The sequence below is a fragment of the Rhipicephalus microplus genome, chromosome 9 (genome assembly GCF_043290135.1).
Source record: "Rhipicephalus microplus isolate Deutch F79 chromosome 9, USDA_Rmic, whole genome shotgun sequence".
Lineage (NCBI taxonomy): Eukaryota > Metazoa > Arthropoda > Arachnida > Ixodida > Ixodidae > Rhipicephalus > Rhipicephalus microplus.
In genome coordinates, this window is record NC_134708.1 from 48,396,111 (window position 1) to 48,423,799 (window position 27,689).

A 27,689-nucleotide genomic window follows, 5' to 3' on the forward strand; every position below is an offset into this window, starting at 1 on the left:
TGTCACTAGGCGTCACGCCACGTGAGTTTTGTAGGTGGTTGGCAGCTGCCCATTCATTACAAAGTGCTCAGGCATAATACGTCATCGTCGTAATTAGCCATAGCATGAACGAAGTATGCAGCTTCGTCAGAACGCGTAATAACGCGATAGCTTTACAGAGGTCATTTTACAGAAGTTCCCGTGTCTTCGGTGAAATCGAACCAGTGCCTTTTGAGTGGCAGGCCGATGTCCTAACACAGAAACATGCCATTGTTTGACGCCGTTGAAAAAAAAAATAATGAAATGCAATAATCCGTGATAGTTGCGTGAAACCGCGCTAAGCGTCACTCCAACTGATTCGCGCAGCAAGTCTATGGTTTTAAAGTCCGAAACAGCACAAAGTGCTAAGGTATATATAATCATCATCACCAGCAACATTAACAAAATGCAGATGGGGAAGGACATGTATATAGTCATGAACACGCAGTGGGTACATCGGTAACTCTAAAAGTGATGGATTACGGCGTATAGCGGCTATAGTAGTTGCAGTGGGCATTTTAGGATAGCTTAAAACAGTGGAGATACAGTTTTCTCCCGACAAAGTTTATGCGTGTGTGGAGAGGCGAAGCCTGGTGAGCGAAGGAGGAGATGCAAGCAGGGTCCGATTGTGACATCGCGTTCTGCTCATGAAGGCTAAACCAGTTCTTGAAGTGTTTGCCGTACATCGCTACTTCGCTGAATGGTGAAGCATACGCAGCGGCCACTCCGCAACTGGACTTGCAGTTAGCGCCCCGAGAGCGTTTACCGCGGCGAATGTCCACCGGCGTTTCTTTGCTCGCGGCACATGTTCCAGGTGCCCACCGAAAAGCGAAGTATGCCCAGCGAACAGGGAAGCGATACGAATAGGGCCAGTTTGTTGAACATTTTGAAACTCGCACCGAGCTAGGAACATGAAAAACACCGGTGAGTACCAAACTGCTGTTTATAGGCAGCGCATGCCAAAAAACAGGTAAATTTCCACGCATGCGCTGTGGCATGATGCTAGAGGCGAATCAGATTGGAAGTAATGGGTTCGCTTGCGTCATTGACGCATCTATTTCACTCTATCAATATGAGTTGTCCGCGTTAATGAACTGCTCACTTGATGAAATGTCTGTGGTAACTCGTGTGTGAATGTGTGGAAGTTTACCCCTTTTTCAGCCTGCGCTGGCAATAAATAGTTCGTGGTGTGGCGGTCGTCTGTCTCTTTCCTCTCCTCCATTTTTCATGTTTCTAGCTTTGTGCCAGTTACAAAACGTTCAGCAAACTAATGCGCCAACCAGCTTGCTCAAAAACAAGTTCTTTTGGTCCAGGACTTCATTACGCTACCGTGTCTGTTTTATATATGAAGCCTAAGAGTTGATCAGAAAGACCGTAACTTTCGGTACCTCTTTGGTTCCTTTGTAAGGAATAGGAGAGACGTAAACTCGCAAAGGCTCATGGGATGCACGTGGTCCGCACCGGCTTCCGGTTCAACGGCTCTCCGTGTGCTGCGTCACTCCTTGGGTGTCGGTGTTACTCGCTTTCTTCATGGCAACTCAACGCGTATACGCGGCGAATTTCTAGCGCGCGTTCACGTGGCTCCACCAAGGATTGACCAAAAAAGGGAAGCATGTGCTGGCCTTGGTAGTCACGTCTTTAAACTAATTGTATTCTTGAATATTAGCGCATGGTTGCCACTGAGGGGCCTATTTTTACGTGTTTCCACCTGTGGGGGGCACTCATATGTTTTTGCATTCGTATACTTCTAGCACACCTTGTATTCACTGTATCTAAGGGGCATCCTATATGCTACTAAAACTATGTGTTCAGCGGCGACGGCATGGCTAAATGTTCAATGGTTCGTTCGTGAGTGACCTAGACTAGAATGCAGTGCTGACAAAAGCTTTGCAAGCTAAGTATGGAGGCGGCAACTTCTCATTTTAATTGAAGTCGAACTCATTAGGCGTTTACCTATTGCATCGCGTTGGTGAACAGGCTGGCCGACATGACGCTCTTCTCATAGTCGGGTGGCGCGTAATTATTCATTCTGCTCGCATGTGCACAGATCAGCGTTAGTATGTTTACTACGAAAGAAATGCTTGGAGGAATACTTGAAACTACCAGAATAGTGGGGCGAATAGTGGGGCGCTTTTGCTTGTATACGTAGCGTTACTGACACGTCTTTTTGTCCCACTGGTGCGAGGTCGTCACCTTCAGAGTCACTGGCTGATTGTTTATACATCATTGCAGTTTATGTCATTGACAAATTATGTGTTGGTGGATACCACGGCGTCACCGCTCGCCTGATGTCACGTGGTTGGTGGCTGCTGTGTGACACTATTTTCGGTATCAGGGGAAGAGCTAGCTTGCTGTACGTTGCGCGGCTGCAGTGCGTTTTAGCGTAATTGTCGTATACGTTTGTCATAGCTACGTAGATAATCATTGGGGTTGTACTGATGAAAAACTACGCATCCAAGTGGCTTTCGTGCTTCCGTTTTGACGCCTCAGTTCCTCTTTCATAGTGGCATAATGTCGACGGCACGCAGTCAACATGACGTGGAACTTTACTGATAGCACCTGTACGTGAATACCAAATGTGTCAAACAAACGAAACCACCCAAGCAAGATTTCACACAAATATCACCACCTGAAGCTAGGCAGCCAAAGGGTGGCTCTACTTATTACCAAAATACCCACTTCCATTTTCTACCTTAGTTCCAAGAGAATGTGAACATCCTTTTTTTTTGTGCTCGAACTGGAGCAACCGACAGCTGCACAAGCAACCACAATTGCGCGAGCGATAAGATTGCAATGCAATTGAAAGAAAAGACGCGTTTACAGCTCCGTAAATGCGGTCGGCGAAACAGCGTGCCACAGATATCATGACCGCAAGCCGATGCAGACGGTGCTTCCCATGAGCCTTTGCTGCTTTACGCCTCACATGTTGAGTGTATCGATTGTGGAAGTAGTGTTTGTTCTTTATGCGGCCTTACTACGTTATAAAACGTAGCTGCGAGTTTCGCTACGATCGCTTACCGCTTACCCATAAGTAAATTTGTGAAGCCTCAAGCGCACGTCACAGAGCCTGTGTACCCATGGCCTTGCGTCACAGTGTTGGCACTACATGGGCTATTGTCCGCAACGCGACGGACTGCTGGACATGCTGACGGGCGTGGAGACAGTGCTGCTCTTCGGACGCCTACGGGGCATTCCCATTACGAACGACTACCTGTCGGCGCTGCTCAACATCTTCCGCCTGCAAGAGATTGCCGACTACCTCGTCGGCACGTACAGGTTCGTGTTTCCTTAACGCGAATATCCTTCCCCTGCTTTCTCGTCGGGCTTTCGTGATGTGTATGTTGCTCATTGAAGTCAAGAGTTCAGCGAAAACTCGTCTGGTCAGGAATGCTTGTGCCAAAAGGAAGACGCGGACCAAATATAAAAAGAACTCTTGAATAATAAAACGTTTTACTTCTGTATGTGGGGGCTTTGTTCGCAGTGAAGCAATGCGAGAAGGTTGAGGGGGGAGCGATGATGGAGTATGCACAAATATGCACAAAAGATATGACTAGAGGTGCACAAAAGCGTGCGTTAGCAGAATGTAGGGTAGCGTCATTGGGTTTGAGTGTGCCAAATATTAGTCTTGATTAATAATGAAATCACAAGTTTAGATTCATTGTAATGTTTATAGCACACGTGCACTGGCCCATTCAGTATCGGGTCTGTTCGATATAGAGCGTGGAGAGCGTTAGAACAACGATTGTCATTTAGGGGCGAAGGTCCTTAAAGCAGCACCCGTTCGTTATCGTCGTAGTACGTAGCATGTCTCATGCTTTGACCTGCAAGGTGGTGCCGGTGGGAGATTTCTCGTGTGCGTCGTTGAACAATAAAAAATTCGCAGCGTGCGTGTTAACTAAAAGCCGAATTCTCCTGTCTCTCATTTCCCATTAGGAGCCATTGGCATGTACATTAAGCACTATCTTACAAAAAATGTTTATTACGTCATACTCGCTGGGCGCAACCTCCTTGGTTTTAGAAAGGTTTATCGAGCGTTTGGACGCAGTACCATGAATACAGTGAACTAGTATATACCATGAACTCGAGGTGGTTAAAGGTGGGAAGTAGACAAGAAGCGCAAGCCGTAAGAAAGTGTGTGTGTGCCACCTCTTGTTTAGTCTTCAAAATGCCCACTGGATGGCGGTGCTTCTATATGTGGAATATATGATGAAACCATGTGAAATGGTGGTACTTGTAGTGTTGACTAGATGGACGAACGGACACACAGACAGACGTATGGATGGACGCACGTATGGCTGCACGGACGGATGGACGCACTGACGGGCGCAGGGGTGGATGAATGAACGAACGCAGGGACGGACGCATGGATGGACGTGCGGATGCACGAACAGATGCACGCACGTATGGTCACACAGACGGACGCATGGACGGACGGAAGCAAGAACGAATGGATGGACGGATGCTTCGCCCCACCCTCCATGATTCACCCCGTGGATATTCTGCCATTTTTCAAGTGCGAATGCACTTTATAAGTGACCCTGAATCCGCCGTCTGCAGTGTGCCTCCTCCTCTCCCCTAACAACGGCGTGAGGAGCGGAGAGGAGCGTCTGTAGCAACGGCGCCACACACACCACGTGATTGCGCACGCTCCGCTTTCCGCTCCGTGGCTGCCCCGTGCATCCACGACTTGCTCGAGATCGGCAAGTCGTCGTAGGTATGGATCCATCGCAGGCATCAACCTCGACTGCGATACGTCCAACAACGAGTACAACGCAATCGAATGCGAGCATTGCACGCGTCGTTGAAGATGTCGCGCCGTTTGAAGACAAGGCAGCGTGGCAAAGGGCCCATGATGCTGAGCGCAAGCGGGCGAAGCGGGCCGTGGACATAAACATTATTATAGTGCGAATTTACTCTGACATAAACGCGTAAACTCACCAAGAATTCCCTAGAGGGTCTAATGGTTCCTGGGAATCGCAATGTGATCACACGAGGGAGTTTACGTCAATTCCCTGGCGAATGCCAACGGATTTTAACTTTACTCCCCCTCATACCATCATCCCGTGCATTCGCACTTAACCATGTTCACCCTCGGGGAAATGCTTGGGAGTTTTTTTTTTTAGGGGTGAAGGGGTTTTAGCGTCTTTTGGAGCCGTGGGTCGTGCATCCCCGATGTATGTAGTAGTAGTAGTAGTAGTAGTAGTAGTAGTAGTAGTAGTAGTAGTAGTAGTTACCACCTCTAATCACTCCGTGGAATGTTCGCTGGATTTGTGGTACTTGTATACAATCATTATATGATGAAAAGTTGCGAGATGGTGGTACATGAAGCGTTCACTAGATGAATGGATGGACGGATACATGGAGGTACAGACAGACAGGCAGATGGACGGACGCACGAACGAATGCATGGACGGACGCATGGACGGACGGAAGCATGGACGGACTGATGGACGCTTCGCCCCAATCATCATTATTCACTTTGTGGATATGCCCAGAGTTTTTTCACATCATGAGCGTTCCTTCAGGTGCTTTTGAAGATCAGTGGTGTCGCCTCTGTATAAGTGACTACAATCTGCACAAGCAATATTGTACACGCCACCAGGGAGCACTTGTCTTGAGTAAGCCTGCTCTTCGCATTTGTGAGCACGTTTGAAATGCGAATGCATTTGTTAGTCAGGCTATATCAGGCGTCCAGCAGAATCCGTCCACCGCCCTTTCCCATACCAACAGCTGTGGTGCGCGCGCATCCGTAGCAAACGGAGCCCCCATAATGTCACGCTTCGGCGTCGGCAACTGTCAGCAGCTGCGGGCGCGCGCGCTTATCCTCTCCCTATCAACCAGTCGCCACCTCCTTGACGTGAACGTCATGGAGGAGCCACCATGACGTGACGTGAACATGACGTGAACGTTATAGAGCAGGGGCCACCACCTCAATGCTGTGCGTTTGAAACGCGCTTGTAACGTTTTTGCTTGCCAGCGTTTGTGTTTATAAGATGCTTACAGTATGGCCGTCAGGTACAATGACAGGGGCAGTGCTTCGACGCTGCTTCTCTCGCCGTTCGCTTTCTCTCCTCCCTGCGCCCCACTTTCTCGTCGACTCGCGCCTTGTTCTCAGTCGTTCGCTGGCTGGGCGCCTGTCAAGAACATCCGGATATGTGTGCTGGAGTCGCCGCTGGGAAACGTCAATGCTGAGCCGAAAACTCTGTTTGTTTTGTTCCCTTCATGGTGTTTTTTAGACGTGCACGCTAGCTACCAGAGCTGGAAAGGCATACCACGTTTCTCGCGACAGAAAATGCCACGTGCTGCGAATGGCGCTATTTATTGGCTGCCTGGTGTAAAAAAAATGTATGTATATATTATTCTAATGCTGGGTTCTTACGTGAGTGAGTGATCTTTATATGAAAAGAAGAGAAAAGTGAGCCCCGTAACTGTCTCTCAGGGGGAGTACACCTCAACAGTAGCTCACGAGGGGTCGGGGTAAAAGAGGAATTAAAAAGATAGGATTATAAGGTAAAGAGATAGATAGATGGAGAGGAAGGAGAGAGTGAGGCGCAGGGACAGCTAACGACAGAAAATGATGGAAGTATGGAGAAGATAGGAAAGATGGACATGGTCGCAAGAGTCCGAGGACGGGGCACCACACGGCGAGAGCTCTTGTCGGCGTCAGGAGATGGCGTAGGGCGAGCCCAGTCAGCCAGAGCTGCGCTGTCGTCGGAGATTGCGGGGGCAGAACCACTCGGAACGAAATCCAGCGAGCGAGTCGAACTTACGTGCGAAACGCCATTATGGACGCTACGCGATGCATTAGCTTTTCCTACCGATCCCCTTCGGGGAGGTGGGGGCATTTTTTTTTTCATCCACTAAGATATGCCTTCGGGCGCTGGAGTCAGATCTTAAAACTTGATGGAATGGTGGGCTTCACACTTGATGATGTTGTGTTAACAAAAAATATGCTGTGAAAGAGTTTCCGATTAAGGTTGAGCACGATAGCAACCAGTGCTGCGAACTTGTAGAGCCACTCCACCTCCCCCCTCTGAAGTGAAAAAACAGTTTCCCTAAATTTCTATAAATTTTCATTGAGAGTGAATATTTGAAGACTAATTTGTTTGTGCTGTGGAAAATAATTTCCAAGTTTCCTTTTATGATTTAGTGGTGCATTCGTTTGAAAATATTCACTAAAACCACTGTGATGAAGGTGAATAAAAATGTTTCAGTACGAATGGAAAAGCTTTAAACAACATTTTATTTTAAGCAATCACTAAGCTAAGCGGTAATCACATCAGGGGGGAGGGGAGGACACGTATTGCAGTATTTTATACAAATAACCAAAAAAGAAGCATTGCATATAAGCAGAGGAAGAGATAAATAATAATAATAATAATAATAATAATAATAATAATAATAATAATAATAATAATAATAATAATAATAATAATAATAATAGACCATATAGGGAGCAGTATGTAAAATATTCAGGTGAGCATTTTTATTTAATGAATTCTGTTATTATTTTGCAATTCTATTATATTGCAACTCTCCTGCAGAATATGTTTAGCGGTGTTAGTATAAAACATGAAGTTATGCACGCTTACGTAACTTATAAACAATGTCTTGAAAAACATACTCTGAAGCTTTCTCATGATATCTGATACAGGATATTGTGACGAAAAATAGTTTAGCTATGAAAGTATGTTACGCCGTGTGGCAGTTCATCTGTTGCAACGTGCTGAATGGTTACGAAAAGATATGTTTATTCGAAAGCTGACTGCCATATATTAGTTTCAAATATAACCTTGCAGTCTTCCACTAGCCACTTTTTTTCACCTTTTTTTTCAGCTGCGCAAATAACCGCATACATGCATGCAGGCTACTGCCCTGGCTGCGCTTTTCACAAAAACCTTGGTGACCTTGGCAAAGCCATATGGCTCCACGGGGCAGCTCACTAGCAACGTGACAGCATTTGCAAAGAAGAGAAACCGATTAATATAACAACAAACCAAACAAGTAACGCCGCGGGTGAAAGGCGAGAAAATGAGAAATACTTGGCGGTATTCGAGAGACAGCACTTCTTGTTTGGTTCGAACCGGAATTCGGGCAATAAAAGTCGAACACGGATGGCACAGAATGGACCGCAATGAAGCGGGGGAGAGGAGACCGCTGAAAAAGCGTTGGGGGCGCAAACCGGCACTGTCGCCTCCTTGGACCCCTCGGAACCGCTACTGCGCATTGCACAGCGCTTTCGGGTCCGTGTAGAGGTGTAGTAGAGAAACAGTGGAAGGAACGAAAAATTGGCAGATCCCACGTACAGTGGAAATCGATGATATCTGAAGCACGAATGAGGAAGGGTGATATGTCACTTTAAAATCAGCACAACGTTGCGAGGTGGAGGTAAATGACTTCCGTGTTATGATTATCATGTTTGCAGTTTACCTTCGTCATTTATTCACGTCTCGTGATGTCAAATTTATTATTTGTGGAGCTAGCGAAACGGCCGTGAGCACGCTATGAGCATGGTATGTTGTCACGTTCTTACATGACACGCGTGTCAGGATTATAATGTTTGCACCAGTCATATATTTCGTCATCCATTGACGTCACATTACACCAAATTTGGTATATGTGGAGCTAGCAAAACGGCCGCGAGTGCATCATGAAGGGCCCAGTATACTCCAATGTAGCGCTGACGCGCGCGCACGCTCACCACAGCGACGCTACGTTAGCAAAACGCAAGCACGCTATAGCTTGACGTCAGGCGCCACCAGCGTCTGTCGGTGCGGCTTGACGGCAACCGGGGCGAAGTAAGTGCGACATGCTGCGTTTCGCACCGATGCGTTACCCAGACAACACTGCGTCTCCGTCTTTTCGTGATGGAGGGATGCCGGACGCGCTGAAACGCGCATACGTCAAAGCAACGCAGCGCGGCGCGCGCCTTGGAGTATATGGCAAGAATCGCACCTGGCATGGCAACACCGGCGTGATGCGACGAAATGAACACCGGCAAACACGCACACCGCGTCACGTCGAAATGTATTGGCGTCTTGACTGTGACATGCAGTCACGTTATCACATGAGACGCATCTCATGATCATCGAGTTTGCACCAGTCACATAACTTCGTCATCCATTGGCGTAGCATGATACCTAGTTTGGTACATGTGAAGCTGGCGAAACGGCTGCGAGCGCAGCATGAGCGTAGCATGTAGTCATGTTTTTACATGACACTCATGTTTATCATGTTTGCACCAGTATCATACCTTCTTCATCCAATCACGTACCATAATACCAAATTTGGTGTATGCGATGCAAGCGAAATGACCGCGAGCGCATCATGAGTGTGGAACGTAGTCATGTTGTTAGATGACACGCATGTCGTGATTTTCATGTTAGGCTCTGTCGCTTCTGTTCGCCATGCAACCATGTCATACCATACATGTTTTGCAACATGCTATGTGAACGAAACCACCAGAAGAGCTGCAGGACCATAAAATGTAAATCATGACATTCATGCCATACATATGATTTTCATGTTATGACTAGTCAAATATGTTCTTCATACAGTCATGTTAGGTCATACCAAGTTTGGTATCGATGCCATTATCGAAACAGCTAATACTCGTAGGCGGCTAGATAGATACATAGATAGATACATAGATAGATACATAGATAGATAGATAGATAGATAGAGATAGATAGATAGATAGATAGATAGATAGATAGATAGATAGATAGATAGATAGATAGATAGATAGGCTCAATGTCGCCGAAGTTTGGTAAGAAATGCTTCGCATTTAAAAAGAGGATGTGGTCGGGAGGCCCCTCCGTCAATCTGCTAGCTTAACGTGGAAGCGATAAATGTCCTTATAAGTTAACAAATACACCTTTTGCCCTAAGTACGACTAAAATGATCTAGATCTAGGGAATTCACCAAAAGTTGGCAGCTCTGACTGCAACTGTGTTTAGAAAACGTGGTTCACGATTTTGAGTACTTGATATGCTACTATGGGAGAGCTTAAAGCCGTCCCACTTCAGCGTGATGTGGGTTTAAAAAAAGTGGTTAACGATTTAAAGTACTTGGTACTCTACTATAGGAGAGCATAAAGCCGTCCCATAGGCTGGTTGTACCCACCTAAAACAAGTTCTCTATTTTATAAGCCTACATGGATAGGACACAAAGCGATGAACGTTACAATTATACATCAAGCAGAGTACTGGTGAGGTATGCGTATGATCAATCAAAGCCGCAAAAACTGCTCTGTGAAACAGTGCAAACCACTTCAAAAATAATCAAAAAAGATCAGCACTAAATATTGAAGTGTACATTTGTTAATTTTTTTGGCTAGAAACAGCTGTCTTTTAGTTCGATGTACTAATATATGGGATTTAACGTCCCAACACCACCATAATATTATAAGAGACGCCGTAGAGGAGGGCTGCGGTAATTTCGGCCACCTGGGGTTTTTTGACATGCGCCTAAATCCTAGCACACGGGCCTACCTAAAATTTGCCTCCATCGAAAATGCAGCCGCCGCGGCCGGGATTCGATCCCGCATTTAGTTCAATATGCCTTCATTGACATAATTTCACATAAAGTAAATTCAAAATCACGCGTTTAGTGTTACTAAGCCAGGTTTGTATTATGAGTTTCTTTCTTTCTTTCTTTTTTTTCTGTTCTTCTTTCTTTAGTTTCTTTCTTTCTTTTTTTTCTTTCGTTCTTTCTCTCTCTCTCTCTTTCCGGTGAAAGCGATATGGCTTTGATTGGTTGCATGAATAAACGAGATTCTGCTTCTCCTTTTCTTCTTCTATACAAACTTTTTATTGGTGCCAGTATGCTATCCATTTTATTTCCCATTTCCCATTCTGCAGAAGTAAGCTTCATTCCCGCAACCAAACCACAGCTACTACTCACGTTCTGGCGTCGAAAAGGGATTTCATGCGTTCATGTTCAGGCGAGAATGAAACGTGGCAATATAAAACGATTGATAGTCGACTAGCCCAAAATATAGAGATCGTCAGTCATTGGAAAACGGCGTATTCGTGAAGTGTATCCAGCGTATCTACAAGGGCTGCATTTAGGAAGCCGGCCGGCGCAGGGTGTTTCGTGCATGAGAGTGCCCCCTCTGAAATCAGTTATCCATAATGCCGTTTTCTCGGGGAACTGAAAACGTAAATACAAAAACAATAAAAAACGTGGTGATCCCCCGTATTGGAATCGGTATAAAACGAAAGTGAAACGTGTCTTAGGTTAGGTTAGGTCAGGTTAGCTTAGCTTCGGTTAGGTTAGGTTTAGAAGTAGTTGAGCGTTTATTCATTGTTCCAGCAACAGGACTGAATCGCATGCAAAGTCACGTTTAGAACGCCAAGCAGCTCGAAACATCCAGCGCACACTTCAAGCAAAAGCAAGCACGAAATTCAAATACACAGGACGAGCACGCACTAACAGCAGTCACAGCTCAAAACTTAATGAGCGCTTTTCAAACACAATGAAAGACACGCGAAACGAGTGCACAAGTATTCACAGGACAAGCGCCAAGTCACAATTCTTTCATCGTCGTGTGTCAGCAGCGAGCTCCTTTCGTAAACGCAGCCGCGGCATCGAGCGAAGTGAACCTCGTCCTCTCCCGAATCACACAAGTCTTACATGCGCGCACGCGAAGTAAGGACCACGATCCGTTGAGGCGGTGCTTCGTGGAGGCGATGGCATTTAGTTCGCGCCCAACGCGAGCCCGTCGCACCAGCTCGCCACTGCTTGATTTTCGAAGCTCTGGGGGCCACCGCGCGGTGTAAGGTGTCTATAAGTTGGTTCCAAGCATATCCAACAAGTTAGGCTTTGTGGCGTTGTGGTTAGCGCAATGCCCTGCGAATCGAGAAGTTCCTCGTTCGGGTCTGTGCGACAGTCTCTCGCCTTCTCGTTTTTTTTTCTTTGAAATCTGTTAGTATAAAATTCCAATGTCATATCCATGACGGATATACGTCAGCAGAGCCGTGGTGTACCTCGGCATAAAACACTTTCGCGCTCACAAAAAAATAAAAAAAAGAATCACGAAAAAAAAAGCCCATAATATTTGAGCGTACGAAAGCTCGAAACTGAATTTCGTGGGCTAGCAAAGTGAAATCTTGCCACATAACATTTCCAATTGAAAGATACATTAATGATCAAAAATGACTTTGTTCAGATTGATAAACAGCACTCTCAGATCTAATGCCATGTGTTACGATTTCGAGTTAATTATTAGCGTAGAAAATCAAGGAAGATCAAGACCTTGGCGCGCGACGTCAGAAGTTTCAAAATGTATCTTTGGTACTTTCTGTGGCATTCGCTGGATGAAATCTTCTGAAACTTCGTACGCTAGGTTTATGGCACCCAGAGGTGACCGTGTATTTCAATTTTATTGATTATAGGCTACGTAAGGCTAGTAGACGCCATCAATATGTTTGCCTCGCTGCGGTGTTCTAGTGGTTAACATACTTGGCTGCTTACCCGCACAGATCGCTGGATCGAATCTCGGCTGCGGCGGCTGCATTTTCGCCCGTGTGCTCAAACTTGGGTGCACGTTAAAGAACCGCAGGGGGTCGAAATTTCAAGAGTCTATCACTACGTCAAACCCTGTGTATCAATAAATCCGTCATCTATACTTTCGTTGTCACTGTGTTTGGTGCGGGAAATCTCAAGGTGGCGTCTTTTACCGGCATGTTTTTTTCGCGCATTTTCTCGCTTGTGGAGCGTCATACTGTGGTGTTTTCGGGAGTGTGAAATCATAGTTCATTTTTCCGCGAGAAATAGTTTTGTTTTTTTGGTGTACCTAGGTTTCTTATTATGTTCATTTATTGACAAATCAATCAGTCATTCAACCAATCAATCAATCGCATATAATTTATTAACCTCTTCAATTTCACAGTGCTGGCAATCGTCGAAAGCTCTCTATGTGTATCTCGATGATCGGCTTGCCCCGCATTGTGCTACTGGACGAGCCGTATGCCGCAATCTCGACGACAGCGCGCAGGCAAATTGTGAACTACGTCAGCGCCCTCCAGAAAGTCAGCAAGATGTCCATACTCCTCAGTTCTCACAGGTTGGTGCCATCATGTACCATTTCAACAGCGCAGCGGCTCTAGCGCTGGGCCCGACGACAGACGAGTGTCCTCGTCGCATGTCTCGCTTTGGTTCTCAGGTACGCCCACAGATGGCGTAGCTGCTTTGGTGGCCGACAAAGTGGTAGCTGCACTGCGAAACGAAAAGGCTGGCTTTAGCATGAACAGAGGTGGAAAGTCACTAGCAGCTGCGGATGTGACGTGGGCTGCCATGCGTCCTTTCCATTGCATCTCTGCTCTGTAATTCATGTAACCGCCCACGCTCACTGGAAATAGCGAAAACAAAAAAAAAACAACAAACAATCAGAATGGAAGCACAGCAGAGTCATTCCCAGAACTCGGAAACATATGTAAGCGGTGTCATCACCTGGTGCCTTGCAATGGCGTCTTGCCGTAACTGAGTCGAAAGTAGACGGATAGATGAAAAACTTTTATTGGGGTCCTGAAGGATTCCAACCCCGTTTTATAGGGGTAGAATTGCGGGCCGCTCCCTCGTAGGGATGGGGAGGCCAAGCCTCACCGCCGCATCGTGAGCCTTCTGGACAGCCTTGAGTTGTAGTCGAAAGTAGAGAAATAAAAAAAAAGAAGAATCATATCTGACAAGGTGTACTTGTTATCAAAAACGGCTCCCCGTTATGTGCAGCAGAGACCCACTACAGCATTCTGGTGAAATAGCAATATCGACTACACAAAGCGTGAGGCTTCCCGGGAGAATTGAACACGCTCATTGGAAAAATTATCCGGACCCATTGTTAGATTATGAAAGCTCTGGGAACTACAGCCGTTTGTGGTGAGTCACTGTAGTTTCAACAGTGTTCCAGTGGATTACTGCTGCCGTAACCGTGAGTCGTTTTTAGTAACTGGCTCTTTTTATTTCACTTATAGTTTTTCCCGCTTATTTCTCCCTCTGTTTAAGGAGGCCACTGCTGTCGCCGACGACAGGTGGCGCTAAGAGCACTTGTCCTGAAGTCTTGGTCATGCGCAGCTTAGCTGCTGCTTTTTATTTCACACTGGGTGAAACTTACACAATTTTTTTTTCACACGCTCACGCATACGCACGCACACAGAAGAAATGAATGCGAAGCACGAAGTTAGCGTGGTCTCAGTATGCATGTTCGAACACTCGGATATCGTCAGTGTTGGTGCCGATTTGAGCAGTGCACCTCTCTTGACACGTGGAACTGGGTTCTGTTTTTCTAAAAAAAAAACAGAAAGAGGTTTGACTGTGTATTATTTCGAAAGGGCCTAATGCTGCTACGCTGTGAAGAGGGATGGCGGCACTCTGAGGTGTTAACCAACCGTGCGATAATTGATTGATTTGTGGGGTTAACGTCCCAAAACCACCATATGATTATGAGAGACGCCGTAGTGGAGGGCTGCGGAAATTTTGACCACCTGGGGTTCTTTAACGTGCACCCAAATCTGAGTACACGGGCCTACAACATTTCCGCCTCCATCGGAAACGCAGCCGCCACCGCCGGGATTTGATCCCGCGACCTGCGGGTCAGCAGCCGAGTACCTTAACCACTAGACCACCATGGCGGGGCAACCATGCGATAACATTTAGACACAACAGCCTTTCATTGCTAGTCTAAAGCCAGTGCCTAAGGAACCTCTGCACACTCGTTATTCTCACCTCTCTTTTGTTACTTTTTTTTCGACACAATTCGTGATGTCAGTCGTCTGCCCACTTGACGTCATAAGGAAAATATGACCTTGGGAGTCGCATATTGGTGGAGGTGAAATGGTTGAAGCCCGTGTGTTGTGCATATCTGCGCACGTCAAAGAACGCGAGATGGTCATAAATTTCCGGAGCCCTCCACTATGGCGTCTCTCAATATTACATTGTGGTTTTGGAATGTAAAGCCCCACATATCATTATTTATGAAAAACAGCTACATCGATTGGTCCATATACGAAAGCTACCAGCTGTGAATTGCCTCCTACCCTGCTGTGTCATGTAATCGCACGCCTGTTATGCATTGTCTCACGTTGGTGACGTGTGCGATCAACTGATTCCTTTGGTTTGTAAGTTTATGACTGTGCTGGTGGAGGTAATAGTGTGCAGCCAAAAAGCGCGTAAACTTGATAGGCTCAAACCTCAGCACTGACGCTGTTCACATGTTTTATGAAAATAAGGAAGAGGTGAGGAGAAGAGCATGCCTTCAACATTTTTGACAGAGCGCAACGATGAGGCGGACGAAAAGAAAACAACTAATTGTGGCTGTCATGGTCATGATGCATTACTTCACCATGAGCACCGTGAAAGGACAGTGTTCGACATAAAGCGCGCGTTTGTAGAGCTTCCAGTAAAGCTTTAAGAATATGTGGCCTTGGCGCAGTGGTAGCGGGCCTGGTCTCCGTTATCGTAGACCGAAAGGTTGTGGGTTCTACTGTTGTAGTCAGAACGGTTCCTTGTTTTCTGATCATTAGTATTTTTTGTCGTTTTCGTGACGGTGATGATTCATTGAAATTTGGTGGACCCTGGCATAAAACACTTTCGTGTACAAATACGGTCACCAACTAGCCCAGCTTTCAATCCTTCTACAAAAATAGCGCTGCTAGGAACGGTAGCTAAGGCGATATAGAAGCCGCTTTCTATTCTATGAACTCGTAGTCGTTTATGGATCCTTCAGCCTGTCCGGAGTATAGATGGCGTACCAGCGGCTGCTGCCATTGACAGTATTGCTGTCGTCGTCGTTGCAGAGGTGATTGTGAGCGTCTTGACTAATAGATCGGGAACAGGAGGGAACTTCGATAACTTGGTGCTGTATTTCCTTCGGACATAACGTTTTCGCTTTCTTCGAAAATGTTCGAGATTCATGTTGACCGCGTTCACGTGGTTTCTGCTTTCGTTTCCGCGCATACCACGGCTGTGTCGCCGTGCAGCCTGTCGGACATCGAGTTCCTCTGCAACCGGATCGCCATCATGGACGCCGGCAAACTGCAGTGCCTCGGCAGTCTGGGTAAGCTGAAGGAGAAGTTCGGCAAAGGGTACACCCTCACCATCAAGACGTACCCCGACAAGAGGCTGGACTACTCCTACCAGCAGGACGTCACCCACGACGTCTGCAAGGCTTTTCAGGAAGCCGAGGTGGTGTACTGTTACGAGGTACGGCAAAGGCAATTTGTGGTCGCTTCCCGCTGGTAGTGACGTCTGTATTGACTGCGCCGAAACGGGCCGAAAATTCGTACCAGAATCGAATTGAAGCCCAGAGTACAGCGCAGCATCGCGGCGTAGGCACAATGAGTTTCCACACACACGCAGCATCTATAGTTTGGTCTAGCTTCAGTCGCGGAGCCAGGAGGTAAAACACTAAACCTGTGTCCCCCTCTCTTCCGCCCCGAAAATTTTTTTGGCCATGACATCAATGAGGTGCCAACCATCCCGAAAAGAAATTTCGCCTATACGCTCAAGCCTAGCTTCAGCGCTTCAATAAAGCTCATCGATGTGACCTAAATAACCTAAATTGCCATTCCGATACCCCCGCTGAAGCTCCCACATATTCAGAACTTATTGTCAATGGTGGAACGAAAATGAGGAAAAAAAATGTTATTGAAGCATTCACCACTTTTCAAGTAGGCAGATATTATAATGCTTTTTTGTTGTGCGTTTACATGCTTGCTGTAAAGCACGCAGCAAAACACTAGCCAGGCTATAATTTTTAAATGTGCGGCATTGGTCTTGCGTCACCTCTCCATTCCTCCTACATAAAAAAAGAACATATCCAGGAAACGGTTATATTTCTTCATCGTCAACTGGTATGGCCCTTTCGTACCATCACCGTGCTCAAGCAGTACATTTTTACCAAGCCTTTGGCCCTGCGGCGCTTGGAATGTTGGTCGAAACCTTTACTATATTTTATTTCTGAGATAGTAGTGTAAATAATTAATGAATACAAACATCTACGAAACATTTACACGTTTGACATACACAACCCAATCCTAAGCTTCAGCAAGTTCGGCTATCCCAGTATGCGCACCTTTCGAGATACCTTAGCCGAACCTTCACCTGGTCCGCAAGCTATAACGACTCTTGACATTACACAACAGAAGACAAAACAAGCTGGCAGTATGTTTGGTGTGGGAATCTCAAGGTGGCGTCTTTGCCCGCATTCACCTAGTTTAAGCCTAACCAGACACAAATTTCTGGCATAACCTTTCTTGGAATTTACGCAAGTTCTACAATGCTAACGTGCCCAACGATCCTTGAAAGTATACCCGCTCAAGTATAGGCATGATAAGGCTGCATTGAGACGCGCAACGCAGGGCGTGCTGGAGTTCCGGATGCTGCGGGTCCACATGTTGCTGAGCGACATGTTCCTGCGCATGGCGCGCATCAAGCACCGCCACAAGCTGCAGGACTTCTACATTTCGGACACGTCGCTCGAGCAGATCTTCAAGAGCGTCACGCGCAAGGAGTACGTCGAGGCTGCGGCCGCCGCCGCGGCGGTCGCCGTAGACTACCAGCCGCCTGGCACAGCTCCGCAGGTCCTGGCGTCCGCGATGGGACTGTGACGGCCTGGGGTCCGACACTTCTGCGGGGTTGACCAAGCGGCCGTGATGCAATGGCAGTTACGCCCCAGGCCCCCATCTCTCCACTCTTATAAAGTGGGCATGATGCAAGGCCACCTCTCGGGCGTAACTTACGTCAAGAGTAATTTGTCCAATAAAGAAATAATACGAAAGTTGTCTGCGCGTTGCACGTCCCAAAAACACGATGTGGTTATGATCACCGTTGTGAAGGCCTCTGGGAATACCACCGGAGGTTTTTTAAGGTGTACTTATATTTGATTGCACGAGCATCTAACAATTCGCCTCTATCGAAAAGATACGGCCGGTATTCGACCCCGCGACCTATTTGCGAGCAGTCGAGTGTCATAAGGAGCAGACCAGATCAGCGTGTGACTAAACAAGCGATGTTCCTGGCAGTGTTTCATAGTTATCAACAAGTGGCGAAACTCTCCACCATGGTCATTAGACAAAAAGTCCGCGCATTATTAGAACCAGTCATTTATATAAATTGCTGTTGAAGGCAGCATTGGTAAAGGCGTGATTCAACAGCGATAGCCGTGAATGTGTGAGCACCGTGGCGCCCAATGCATCCGCCATAGCTTATGTAAAAAAGCGTGACAAGTTCTGCGACAACAGGTTCAAGTGGTATATGGTTTTTGAAGAGGTTGATATGCATCTACAGTGCTATGTAGCTGGTTTTTGGGTGTGTTTTGGAAGTAGACACTCAGAAGGCCAACTGTGGTTCAGGAGTGCTTGACATGCCGCACGACAAGCGTGTTACTGTGTGTCGCTCTTGCTGGATCACTTGGCTCGAACTTGGGCTATAGGGCGCCCTTTCTCGACTACTTGGCCCGAGCTTGGGCTATAGGCAGCAGCATCATCGCAGCTGTAGTGTGGATACGTGGCAGGCGGCGCGTATACAAATGTACACAGCTACGCTTTGTTGCCAGATGCTTGAGCTGACTGATTGATTTGCTGCAGTGTCCTGGTAACACGTCTTGCAAGGCTGAATCGGTGCATGAAGGCCACATAGTTTTACTAATTACGCGATAGCGTGAAAGAGCCCGCTTTGCACACATTAAGGAGAAAAATTAGGCATGTGCGTCGTTAGTCGCGAGCGAAATATATCTTTCGTGGACGAGAAAGATGAAATTACCATATACTTTCTTTTTGGCTTCCGAGTGAGCCCAAACGCGGGCCGCCTTCGAGGCAAGCAGGTTCCGCTCCAGAGCTGCACTATTTGTTGAAGCTGTATAAATGTCATGTAGTAGATTGAGTCTTCTTGACGCATGAAAAATTTCGTGGCGGAAGCGTATAATCGTGCCAGGCGTCACAAGATGCCAATCGAGCAGCTTGTGGGTTCTAATGGCCACCAATTAAAAAGCGCCGAGACATAATTAATCATCACCATCAGAAGCACCAGAAAATTGTACAACAGCGTAGGTTCGATGCGCACAGAGAGTTAGCATTGCACTAGCACAACGTTACAAATCTTCCTTCGAGGAGAGGCATGACGTGCGCGCACATGCAAATGTAACGAGATCAGTAGAGGACGCAGGGAGCCATCCGCACCGGGCGTGGTTCTGTCGTTAGTTATTCCAGGTGGCCACTCCGCTATAGAGTACACTAGTACCCACGATCTTTGCGAAGCTACGGTGGTATACGCCGAGTTTTCCGTTCTACTAAACGTTAACAAACTTGTTTAGGCGTCCGAAAGATGGCGACCTACAAAAACTGGCTTGCATGTGTATTCTAAAGTGTAATAACTTAAAGCTGAAGCTTTCATTGATGGCTCGAATGCTGAAAGAGTGACGAAGAACACAGTGGACGGGCAAGCGCGCCATCCGAGTTTTTATGAACATGCCCTGGCCTCAACCAAATACGACGGCGCTATTTGAAAACATTGGACCTTCATCGATCAAGACCGCCACATTCGTGGCTGTATTCCTTGTCCCTGTCGCGCGTTTTTCGTCCTATCCGAGCCTTTCGCGCGTATGTTCAACTTGAGCCTTGTACCAACTAGCCCGAGAGCAAACGCAACCAGTGACTTCATAAATGTGCTGAGCCCTTTCATGGAAGGCTTTTTCGGTTACCAGAGAAGCCCTGTAGAGGCTGGTGCACACCGGCGACTAGCAGCACTCTGGTGCTGCGATCGTTCAGCGACCATGGGAATGATGGGTAGCACACACATTTGCCCAGTCTTCGTACTTGCGGGCAGCGAATCATACTTGCGGCTTCGTTTATTTGCTGGTTAGGGTTTCGTTTAAAAGAAAAGAAGAAACCCTTTTGAACTTCGCGACCTGATTTCAAAAGGTAAATCGAAAAAAAATAGGGTGGTGAAGCGCAATCGCTGAACAATTGCTGCTTTTTGTTTTGTGAGAAAAAAGCTCTAAGCCACATGAACACACATGGAGCCAAAGACAGGCCAGAAGTACGGAGATTAGACAAATGTGTGTACTACCCATCGTTCTCATGCTCGTTAAAGCGCCGTGCGTTGCAGCCTCCATAGACACTAGTGCCAGAGTAAGTATTGTAGGAAGCTCTATGTGCATGCCATCTGCATGCGAGCGACCGGAAGTCGCAAAAGCGGAGAGTCACGTCCGGAACTCGTTATCAGCGAGAACTCTAGAGACCCGCGCCGATCAGCTGATCACCGCCAGCTGAGGGAGCAGAGCAAACCGGGCGCGCAGCCTTTATTGTTTTCTTACGTTCTCCCACAGCGTTCCCAACAGCATCAAGTTCAATTCTAGCGAATAACAAGACATTGTCATGGTGCTGATGCGCTGTGCCATGGTGTCAGCGCTGGCATCACAGATGCCTCCGAAGAAAGGAAGAGAAGCCGGTAGTGGGTGTGACCGTCCTTTTGATCGTGGGAGTTGGCTGGCCATGCAAGCCGCCTGCCTCCCGATCTGCGCTGAGACGACGAGGAATATCTCGGAGAGAAGAGAGAACGTAAACTTTATTTGTCGAATCCAGACGATTCGAGTCCGGCGTTTTTAGTGGGCCTGGGCACCCACCGCGGATGCGGTTCCGAGACATTATCTCGAAGCGGCTTCCTCGGCACGCTGGACAGCCCAGAGTTGTGCTGTCAAGTTCGAGCTGAGCAGTGCGGCTTTCCAACGCGAGCGGAGGCTGGCGGTGGAAGAGTGAGATGAATCGGCACTGTTCGAATTGTTTGTTAGGCCCTGACACTCCCACAGCATGTGACTAAGGGTGGCAACCTCGCCACATGACGTGCATCTGTTTGTAGTGTATATGTCTGGATACATGGCGTGCATGAGTCTAGGGTTTCTGTATGAATGTGTTTGTAATTGTCTGAAGTGTACCGCTTGCGCTCTGTTGAGCCTTTCGTGAGGAGATGGGTATATGCGTCTTTGTAACTGGTAATAAGTGGTGATGTCGTCAAACCTGGTCATACGATCCTCCCATGCCCAGATGTCTGCAGTTCCCCGCGGCGGCTCGTCGTCCTCCGGCGATGCTCGGTGAGTGAGGCCTCGAGCAACGCGGTGAGCCGCTTCGTTGGGGGTGCTCAGTCCGGTATGCGCCGGGATCCATAACAGGTGCCTTCGGTTATCGAAGTCGACCTCTCCTGGATGTATGGGATGTCGTTGGAGTATGTGAAACGCCTCTTGCGAGATGCGTCCATTGGCAAAATTGCGAATTGCTGTTTGAGAATCACTAATCACGTATGTGGCATTGGTCTGTGTGAGGGCCAGTGCTATAGCAGCTTCCTCTGCCGCTTCAGCGTGTGCCGTGTTCACAGTGAGGCTTATGATGTACTTGCCACGATGGCCGGTAACTACCGCCACGAAACTCTTTTTATTGGTATAACGCGCAGCATCAGTGAAAACCGCTTCAGTGTCGTTGGAGTAGTTTTGAGTAATGCGTTGTGCCCTGGCTTTGCGCCGTCCCGTATGGTGTTGGGGGTGCATGTTGCGAGGCAATGGGGGTACGTATACTTGCTCGCGTACCGATCTTGGAATTTCGACTTTGATGCCGTGCTGCGTATGGTACGTGATGCCAAGTTTTTCGAGTAGGTGTCGGCCTGGGCGGGTCTTGGATAGGCGCTCGAGCTGGGAAACTTGTTGCGCCTCCACGAGTACCTCGATGGTGTTATGCAACCCTAGCTCTAGGAGTTTGCTGGTGCTAACTCCGGGCGCCAGTCCCAACGCGAACTTGTACGTCTTGCGTATAAGGGCGTTAAGCTTCTCTTTTTCCGCAACTGTCCATTTGTGAAACGGTGCCGTGTACATTAGTTGTGAAATAACAAAGGCTTGTATGAGTCGTATGACGCTGCCTTCGCGCATGCCCGCATGTTTGTTCGTGATGCGTCGGATGAGTTGCATCGTGCTGGTGGCCTTTGCCATTATCTTGCGCAGTGCTTCAGCATTGCCGCCGTTCTGCTCAATCATCATCCCCAGTACCCGGATCTTCTTTACCATTGGGATTGGTGAGCCGTTTGATGATGTAAGTTTGATTTCTTGATTTTCTGAAGGTACGTAGTTTTTGGGCGTGCGTCCCTTTTCACCGGTCTATATAGCAGTAATTCGGATTTTTCGGCCGAGCAGGTGAGTCCCGTGCCTACGAGGTAATGTTCCACGCATTCTATGGCCGCCTGTAGGCGATCCTCGATCTCTCCGTCACTGCCAGTTGTCGTCCAGATCGTAATATCATCCGCGTATAGCGTGTGGTGCAGTCCATCAATTTGATGTAATCGCTCGGGTAACCCCAGCAGGACGAGGTTGAAGAGCATCGGCGAGATCACCAAGCCCTGCGGTGTACCCGAGCTTCCAATGTTGATTTGATTTGATTCTAGCTGTCCCACTCGCATGCGTGCGGTTCTTCCCGTGAAGAAGTCTCGGACGTAGTTGTACACTCGCATTCCGAGGTTCAACCTGTCCATCGTTCGCAATATGGCGTCGTGACGAACGTCATCGAAGGCCTTCTTCAAATCCAGGCCAAGGACGGCTCTCGTTGAGCTCCCAGGATTTTCTATGATTTGATGTTTTAGTTGCAGAAGAGCATCCTGTGTGGAGAGATGTCTTCTGAACCCAATCATTGTGTGTGGTAATAGGTTGTTGTCCTCGAGGTAATCTGTTAGTCTATTGAGGAACGCATGTTCCATCAGTTTACCTACACATGATGTTAGGGAGATAGGGCGCAGGTTCTGCAGCTGCAATTTCTTGTCGGGTTTCGGTATAAGTATGATCTGCGCTTCTTTCCATGGCTGCGGTAACTTTCCACGCACCCAACACTCGTTAATATAATATTTGAGTTTCTCTAGCGATCTGTAATCGAGGTTGCGCAGTGCCCTGTTCGATATTCGATCTAGGCCTGGGGCTGACTTGGTATTGAGTTTGACGAGGGCCGCCTCGATTTCGGAAATTGAGAATTCCGCGTCTAGGATGGCGTTGCCTTCTCCCCTGTAGTCCGGATGTACTTGCGGGGGCGTTTAGGATATGTAATGGAGTTCCACTTCCCGTAGGAAATCTTGCTCCGTTCCCCCGTAAGCGTGTATGATTTTGCATATGCCTTGCCTCTGTGAGGTCTTGGTGTTCGCGGGATCTATGAGGTACCGCAGTATCTGCCATGTGCGACTCGTAGAGAGCTGACCATCCATGTGCGCGCATTTCTCTTCCCATTGCTGTTGTTGCAGGTTAAGTGCGTGCTTTTCTATTTCTTTGTTGAGCTGTGCTATTCGTTTGCGCAGTCTCCTATTATGTCGTTGTCGTTTCCAACGGTGATGCAGTTGGGTCTTGGCTTGCCACATGTGCAGTAACCGGGTGTCTATTCTATCAAGCCCAGCTGTTGACGGCATCATTTGCGTAGCCCTCTCGATGTCACGCCGAAGTTGCTCGGTCCATTGCCCAATGTCTTTGATGTCTTCAATCTGTTGCTTGTCTCGATTTTTTCGTAGTAGTTCCCAATTGGTGATCTTCATTTGGTGACCGGCATTGTGTTCCTGTGGGCCGTCTTCTGCTTCTATAGAAATAATGTAATGGTCACTGCCTAAGTCTTGCATGGTGTTTCTCCAAGTCACCTTTCGTGTATTGCACGTAAAGGTAAGGTCAGGCGTGGTGTCAGTGCTGATGCTGTTGCCCTGCCTAGTTGGTGCCGCTGGGTCAGTGACCAGCTCGAGGCCGGTGAGTTGCGCCGTTTCCCACAAATGCCTGCCTTTCGGCTGATCTTGTTTGTAACCCCACGCCTCCAATGAAGAGTTGTTGCCCCTGGGCGATATCGAGTGCTCGTTTGAAGAGGACGTGAAAGCGGTGTTTTCGGCATCTCGGACTGCTATAGACGTTGAGTACGAAGATGCTGTCGGGCATCTTACGCGGTGGAATTAGCTCTACGAGGACGTTTTCAATATCCTTGACATGGGTGTCGTGTTCAATGACCGTGAGCTCTCGCTCGACCAGTGTGGTGACATTTGGATTTTCCTCCTTGCCTGGTATAGACTGGTACCCTGAAAGTTTGGCGGGGCCGTTTGTTTCCTGCAGTATGATGACGTCTGGGCGTTCGGGGATCGTTTTCAGGTATTGTTGTAGGTGCGCTCGTTTGTTTTTGTAACTTCTGCAGTTCCGCTGCCATATTGTATGTTTTTGTTTCGAAGGGTGTCTTGCCATGGTTATGTGGTACTACAAGTGTGGCGCCGCTTCGCTATGCGACGTCACCAGCGCGCTGTTGGCAGCTTGTAATCTGGACAATCTGAGATAAATGCTCTCCAAGCTCTGTTGAATCGTACGCGTGATAGTCGCGGTGATAGTTTCCTCGAGACTGCTCACGCGAGCCTCGAGTGCCTTCACTCGGGTGTCGTCTGTTGCTGCGCACGTACGCTTGGAACGTACTGACTTTTTAAGGGAGATAGCCGGCCCGCGTTTAGTATCAGGGCCTTCGGCTTCACCGTCCTCTACGAGTTGTTCTTCTGTTTCCTGCATTGCCTGTTGATCAGTCTCGCTGTGAGCGGCAGACTGCAGCTTATGTATGAGTTCGTCCTTTGCGTGAATCTGTGCCTGTATGCATTCAATTTGTTTTTGCATAGTTTGTATCGTCTGTGTTAACTGAGCTATCTCCGCCTCTATCTTAGTGTGTACTTTGCCGCCAGCCTCCGCGTTTGTTGCGCGTTTTCCTTTGACCGCATCTGCAAAGCTCACCGAATCAGTTGTCTTCGCGTCCCTCGTTGGGGTCCATCCAGGTGTTCGGCTGCGAGCTCGGCGTTGCTGCTGCTTTCGGGGTCCCGGTGTGCGGCTACGAGATCGGGAGTGGCTTCGACTGGGTGTCTTGGATCTTGAGCGGGGCTTGTTGGTGGAATAGTTGGTGGCAGTGGCCTCTGCCTCCTCGTTGGCCCTGCGTCGTTCCCACTGTCTCTTCATCACGATGTAGGGCGTTTTGTACCTTGCACGGCAGTTGCGGTCCACCGTCATGTGTGCGCCCCCGCACAGCTTGGAATGGGGGGAACACTGGTGGTTGGGGCCTGGGTTAGGGGCGTCACAACCACGACACACTTTGTCCTTGGGCTTTGGGCACACGTCCATGCGGTGACCAAGTCTCCCGCAGCAGTGACACATGTCGATTTGCTTGCGATACAAGGTGCAGCGAAGGAGAGCGCCGCCATAATTGACGTAAGTTGGCACTCGCGATCCTTCAAACGCCACTATGACGGTCGTGGTGTTACTGAGCCGTTTGGCTGCCAGGGCGTAAGGGTTACGTGCGTGAACGATGCTGGTATGAATGGACTTGGCGCCTTCTTCCAACAGGATGCCCTTGATTATTCCCTTCACCGTGTTGTCGGGGGCCGTCTCGTACGCACTACCTCGTGGTGGCGGTCACCGATGGTGATGGCTTGAAGCTGTCTGTACTGATCGGCGTGAGAGGCATGTGGTGTGCTCACGACGATGATGTTTTGATGGTTGTTGGAACACACCGTGTCCTCCTCTGCTTCATGAGCCGGTACGTTGGCCGCGCGGTAAATCGCCGATGCGAGGCGCACGGTTCCAGTGGTGACCACGCCGAGGCCTCCTCGTGGTCGTATCACGATCTTGAAATCGCTCCGTGGGAGTAGTGGCATTTTGCTCTTTTTAATGACTTGCTGCTTGATGTTACGCAGTTGTCGACGCGAACGCTGTCGGTTGCAGTCCGCTCCCTCGCCGGTGCAGGAGGGGGCTCCGTTCTGGGTGTTGCTCTGCGCGTTTGCGCGGTTAACTTGGGTCTTAGATCCGATGGTGCACCAATCCGTGCCCTCCAGAAACTCTTCGGGGGAGATATCCTCCTCGTTCACTTGGACGTTTATCGTTGTTGGGCGAAGAAAGCGCCCGCGTCAGAGGAGACGCTCAGCGCGTCTCGTCAGACGGCCGACTTTCGTGAGCGTCGGGCCAAAGGGGCGCGGGTTGAAAACCTCTCAAATCCGGAGAAAAGTCTTTTCCCACGTTGAATTTTGGTGTCAGTGGAATCCTGGTCACTTTCCGCACGCGTTGTTGTAAAATTCATGGGCTGAATGACCGAAAATCACTGGCAAATAGTTCGTGGAAGACGGAGCCGACGTGATGTGCGTCCGCTCTCTTCGGCGACCCTATTTCGGAGAGTCGTACGTATTAAGAAACGGTCCTTGGATTTAAATTGACTTGCCACAGCCTACAATACAGCACAAACGCGTCTAGAACGCGGTGTCTTAAGTCGTTGCCATGGCATGAAGCGCAAACGCGTTCCAAACGCGCTGCATTGAAGGTAGTGGCAAATCAAGTTCAAGAGAATAAAACAGTGGGGAAAAGATAGTGCACAATTTATTTTCTCTTTACTTTGACGGTGTTTACCTTCTTACGAATACCGCCACGTAAATTTGACACTTTGCTCGAGCTGCTGCACCCCGCCATCTCCAAGCCAAGTATTCCGTGGTGGCCATGGTGCCACAGACCCAGAGGAATGCACTCGTTTGTATCTGGCGGCAGGAAGCCAGCGCAATGAAAACACAAAAGAACAAAAATTGAGCATCGCTGACTGGTTCCAGCAGCTTTGCGACTGCAGTCGTGCTGCTGAAAAATCGGCCAGGAAGTGACTAGCTAAAGCAGTCGCATTGCGACCATTTGAGACCATTCACGACTTTTAGCGACCAGTCGCAAATGGTCGCGCGACCGCTGCTAGTGGCCGGAAAGCACCAGCCTTAGCTCTGCTGAGGCTCCGTAGTCACTAAGGAAAAGCGAACCACAATTGGACAGGTTCTTCCAGGTGCTTATGAAGCCAGGCAGTGTATATGGTTAATGACTGACGCATTGCGTCTAGCGCATAGTGTCACTCATTACTACCCAATATAAATTGCAAATAGATAAAAATGTGTCCCCTGTAGCTCATTAGCGAGTGTGGCCCCCCTGAATGAGGGTAGATAAGGAACCCTCGTATGGGCTTTTCAAAAGGGCCCTGCTACACATTTAAATGGGAGGCACTTCTAGTAAACCGAAATTATTTTGGTTGCTTCTGTGAACCTAGACGCCTACCTAGCTTGATATATTCCAGCATTTACATAGGCGAACATAAGTACATGACGAACACAATTCGCAGATTGTGACACAAATTCCCTGCCTTCCAAACACTGAATCACGTAACTCTGTTTAGAAAAAATTGTTAACAATTTGGAGTACGAGGTACTCAACTATGGGAGAACAGAAAGCCGTCTCATGGGCCTCACACGTGATAAGGCCCTGTTGTCGCAACTATACGCAAGCTTGAGATTTGCTTTGAAAGCTGGGTTTAAAGAGTACTGTTTGAAAGCTGTGTTTAAAGAGTAAAGAGTACAATTTAGAGTACTTGGTTCTCTACTATGGGAGAGCTCTAGGCCGTCTTCAGCAAGTGCATTCACCACTGTTAGTTACTTTGTGTGTTTAGAAAAAATGGTTAACGATTTAGAGTACTTGGTACAGAGCTAAAAGCCGCCCCTGGACTTTTGCAATGAAGTAACAATTATGTGGGTGGTGTTTCATCGCGATGTTCTGCAGGATCGTACGTGATGTTCACTGAACGTAAGAATAAATTTCTCTGACTGTGTTTAGAAAAAGTGGTTAACGATTTAGAGTACTAGGT

At 48.1% G+C, this 27,689-nt stretch overlaps 1 protein-coding gene across 1 annotated transcript in view; it reads left to right on the forward strand.

The window, feature by feature from the left end:
• LOC142771742 (ATP-binding cassette sub-family A member 2-like) overlaps positions 1-17,794 on the forward strand; it is a 44,153-nt gene extending 26,359 nt beyond the window's left edge. The window contains exons 9-12 of the mRNA XM_075873603.1: positions 3,113-3,294; positions 12,914-13,087; positions 15,996-16,218; positions 17,376-17,794. Of these exons, the coding sequence (XP_075729718.1) occupies positions 3,113-3,294; positions 12,914-13,087; positions 15,996-16,218; positions 17,376-17,624 (828 nt within the window). The 3' untranslated portion in view covers positions 17,625-17,794. The remainder of the gene's footprint in view (positions 1-3,112; positions 3,295-12,913; positions 13,088-15,995; positions 16,219-17,375) is intronic.
• Positions 17,795-27,689: the final 9,895 nt, after the last annotated feature.